The 4559-nt window shown below is 37.8% G+C and overlaps 1 protein-coding gene across 1 annotated transcript; it reads left to right on the top strand.

The window, feature by feature from the left end:
* Positions 1-837: 837 nt before the first annotated feature.
* Positions 838-1737, top strand: LOC307054115 (olfactory receptor 13C3-like; the record flags this gene model as incomplete). The annotated part of the gene is given in 4 exon segments (XM_079705641.1): positions 838-1046; positions 1048-1133; positions 1136-1290; positions 1294-1737. Coding segments are annotated over 4 exon segments (894 nt in total).
* Positions 1738-4559: the final 2822 nt, after the last annotated feature.

Here is a 4559-nt window from a genome sequence, read left to right as displayed (position 1 = left end):
ATAAAGTAGTAGTACATATACACATGTGTATACCTATTTATATAAAATATTTAAACCTTCCTGCTGTTTTCTTAGGTTGACTTAAGTGAGTAAATTATGAAGATACACTCTGAAGCCACAGAATAAAAATAAGAGACTATGTAATACTCTCCAAAGACTGTGTGTGACATTCATGTGGATCTGATCTATGCAATGGTCTTGTCACAGGAACAGTCACACAAGATACTAAGAGGAGCTGGAATGAGATCAACAACTATCTACATTTAAACAGATGTTAAATTTCAGTTTATGCTATTCAATTTATTATTATTAATGTCTATTAAAAAATTAAAGTGCCTAATATAGAGTATGCAGTGTCAGGCGTAGAAAGAAATATGCACCAGAAACATCAAAGTTGCTGTGAAGTTTTGACCATCATGAATTGCAGAATCATATTTCCAGTCCTTGTTGAGTAGTCTCTCGCCATCTCCACTGCTTACTTTCTGGGGCAGATGAAGTCAGGCTTATAGTTGCTAATTAGTCAGGAGTTTTAGAAACCTCAACCAAGGAACAAGCCTTCAACAGCAGGGAAGGTTACTTCTGTATGTTTGCTTGATCATAGGTAGATCTTCACATATTGGCAATGGGCATAGGTACTTCCATCCTTCCCAGTTTTATTGTATTCTAGTCATACACATTGTTGAAGATAGCTGGATGTCAGAGTTTCAAGCAAACACTCCTTATAATACATTCTTAAAAAATCAGTTGTTCAGGTAATATGTAACATGTAACATTCTTTTCTTGGCAGTGAATATATTTTATATTAGATCTTCCTTTGACATACTGAAAGTGGATGACATGGATAAAATTAACCAGACATTTGTGCTAGAATTTCTTCTTCTGGGTCTTTCTGGATACCCAAAGATTGAGATAGTTGACTTTGTTCTAATTCTAATTATGTATCTAGTGATTCTAATTGGCAACGGTGTTCTGATAATAGCCAGCATCTTTGATTCCCATCTTCACACCCCAATGTACTTCTTCCTGGGAAACCCCTCTTTTCTGGATGAGCTTAATCTCAAAGAAAAGGAACATTTCCTTCTCTGTATGTGCAGTGCAGATGTTCTTAGGATTTGCAATGGGGTCAACAGAATGTTGCTCCTTGGCATGATGGCTTTTGACTGCTACGTGGCCGTCTGTAACCCTCTGAGATACCCTGTCATCATGAGCAAGGTGGTGTATGTACTGATGGCTTCTGTGTCATGGCTGTCCGGTGGAATCAACTCAGTTGTGCAAACATCTCTTGCCATGTGATTGCCTTTCTGTGAGAATAATGTTATCAATCATTTCCCATGTGAAATATTAGCTGTTCTCAAGCTTGCTTGTGCTGATATATCCCTCAGTATTATCACCATGACAATATCAAATATGGCATTTCTAATTCTTCCACTGCTGCTCATTTTTATCTCCTACATGTTCAGCCTCTACACCATCTTGAGAATGAACTCAGCCACAGGAAGACGCAAGGCTTTTTCTACCTGTTCAGCATATCTGACTGTAGTAATTATATTTTATGATACCATCTTGTTTATGTATGCCAAACCCACGTCTCAAGAACTGCCTGGAGAAAACAAGTTGCAAACTTCTGACAAGCTCATTTCCCTGTTTTACGGTGTAGTGACACCTATGCTAAATCCTATGATCTATAGCTTGAGGAATAAGGATGTAAAAGCAGCTGTAAAATACTTGCTAAATTGAAAACCTATCCAATAAGTATTTCAGAAATTGCAGATCTTTGTGTAATAGGCACAAAGATGGACTTATAGCTAAATCAGTAAGAAGCTTTGAGGAAACCATGGTTAAGGAGAGATGTTTTTATTTTTCCCTTCACTAACCTTATTCAGCTAGAATTACTGAGAACTGTAGTTTGCTATAAACTCAGCTTCCAGTGTTTTCAGATCTCACAAGTACAATGAATTTCATTAAAGTCTCATCCCAGGTGGTATCTGAAATGAGTGTTTCTGGTGTACTGTACAGAAATGTAGTAGAAAACATTACACATAACTTGGGAGATAGAGTGGCAAGAGTACCAAATCTTCAATTCCACAAACTACCTAAATGACATTGGATAGTCTATTCTTTGTACATCATAGACTTGTAATAAGGAAAGAGATAAAACCAGGTACCAGTGTTATTATAATTTCAATAAGTTGGAGAAAGCACCTAGCATAGCACCAACTGCATAGTGTCCTAAAATTTCAGAATTAAAGCTGGCTCCAAATTGAGGACTAAAAGTTACTACTGAGTAGTACCTCTTTTACCCCAAGCTAATATTTATGAGAGCTAGATATCTCTCTCTAAAGGTCACTCTGTTAATATAAGTCACACCCTCCTTGCCCCTCCCCCCATATCTACATAAAGAGAAGTTTGGGCCAGGGGAAGAAATAATCAAGGGAGTGTTCTGCCTTATGTAGAGTGTACAGTGCTTGGTGGGAGGTGTTGCACTACAGTCCCTGGGGAAGAATGGGAACGTTTTTTGTTCTAATCCAAGCCAAGTGAGATGGTGCTGCAAAAGAGCTCTTAAGGTTTCGGGTGCTTGCAAAGAAAGAGAGTCTGGCTTCCGGCTTGACTGGCTTGATGAGTGGAGACCTGCTGAGCTCTTGAGGCTGCAGACCAGAAGAGGAGTTAGTGTAGAGGAGGAAGGAAGGTGGGTATTCTAAACCAAAAAATAAACAAAAACATTTCAAATCTGCTTGAGATGTTCTTACAGGCTCAGAAGGAGTGATAAAATCCATGACTGGGGAAATTAAATCAGTTCTTGTCATTCTCTAACGAGTTGAAACTCCTTAGTAAATCTATTTTTTTTTCTTTTTCTGTAGAGTCCTTGTCTAGAAGGCCAGTGCCTAGCATAGGGTGTCTTTGGGCCACACCATCCAGCTTCCCCATGGTCTCTTAGCTCATTATGATAGCTGGGTTTTGACGTTATTTTCCTACCCAGTCTTCCTTTTTCCTACTTGTTTTAGAGCATATCTCCTATTCAGAGGCTTCATTCTTTGCCAGTCTACTTCCTTCAGGTTGACCCAGGTTTCTGCCTAGATGATCTGGTCACTAAATTCTGCTCTTCTGCCACTGTCCCACCAGAATGAGTGCTGTCACTGCAAAAAACCTCCAGATGCTGTTCTCTCTCCTCTGGGTTGGATCACATTGGTCTTGCTTTTGGTTCAGAAAGGCATGTACCCGACCCTGTGGCTGACAGCTTTTGAACTTCTAGTGCTTCTCCTCTACCGTCTCACTAGAGGCCCTGCATTTGTATCTGATCCATGCTTAGTTCTCTTTAACTTTTGTTCTATGACAATGTTTTAGGCATATAAAAATATTATTTATATTGTTTTAACCAACTCCTTAGCACCTTAATTTTTAATTTTTTCCCACAATACCAAGAGTGTCAACATCTAATATGCAGGCTTATATCAAGTTGAACTCTTCACCTGCTAAAATATTCCATAGGTATATAAAAGTGGATGCTATAGGGCTTTGATATAAACAAGCGTACTCATGTTAATCAATGATCAGAAAATTGACAGATTTGATAATAAATGTCTTTCCCTGGAAAAATCAGGAAATCTCCAATAGATTATTAGGTGTATTATTTTCTTATTAATAAATAAATTTTTAATTAAAAATATCAAAAAGTATAAAAAATTGTCACTATGGTCATCTCCTAAAGCTACCATTTAAAATATTTCTTCTAGTTACTAGGAGTCATACATTCAACATGTTTGTATTTTGATTTATCACTTAATATGCTATGAACCCTTGAGGTTAAAGGGTTTTTTTTTTGTGTGTGTGTACAACACCTATGGTTTCAGAGGATAAATTTTAAGAAGTGAAGTTAATAGAAAAGGTGATATGAACATTTTCAATTTCTAGCTAAATTACCCTCTACCCACCCTTAATACCATCATAGGAGTTTTCCCAAATATGTTTACAGCTCTATTTACAAACATACATACATACATTTATATCTCTATTTATCTACATACACACACACACTTATGTATTTTTTCTTTAAAACCTACTTTTAGAAATACTTATTTTCAAATACTTAACAGAAGAGCAAGAGTAATTTAACAAAGTTCCATATACCATTCACATGGTTTAAAAAATTACCAACACATGGGCAGCCTTCTTTCATCATTATGTATCTTCCTCATCCAGATTTTTTTTTTTTTCCCTGCGGTATGCGGGCCTCTCACTGCTGTGGCCTCTCCCGTTGCAGAGCACAGGCTCCGGATGCACAGGCTCAGCAGCCATGGCTTACGGGCCCAGCCGCTCCGTGGCATGTGGGATCTTCCTGGACCGGGGCACGAACCTGCGTCCCCTGCATCGGCAGGCGGACTCTCAACCACTGCGCCACCAGGGAAGCCCTCATCCAGATTATTTTGAAACAAATCATAGGCATAATTACATCAGTTTATCTATCTATCTATAAATATATATATCTAGTATATATTTATAGATATATACATGTAATGTGTAGACATACACTAAGTGACAAAAATCCAAGTTCCACTATTCGC

Source organism: Hyperoodon ampullatus (genome assembly GCF_949752795.1).
Source record: "Hyperoodon ampullatus genome assembly, chromosome: 6".
In the NCBI taxonomy this organism is placed as follows: domain Eukaryota; kingdom Metazoa; phylum Chordata; class Mammalia; order Artiodactyla; family Ziphiidae; genus Hyperoodon; species Hyperoodon ampullatus.
Note: the sequence above shows the minus strand (reverse complement) of the source record. Positions and strands in the feature narration are given on the sequence as shown.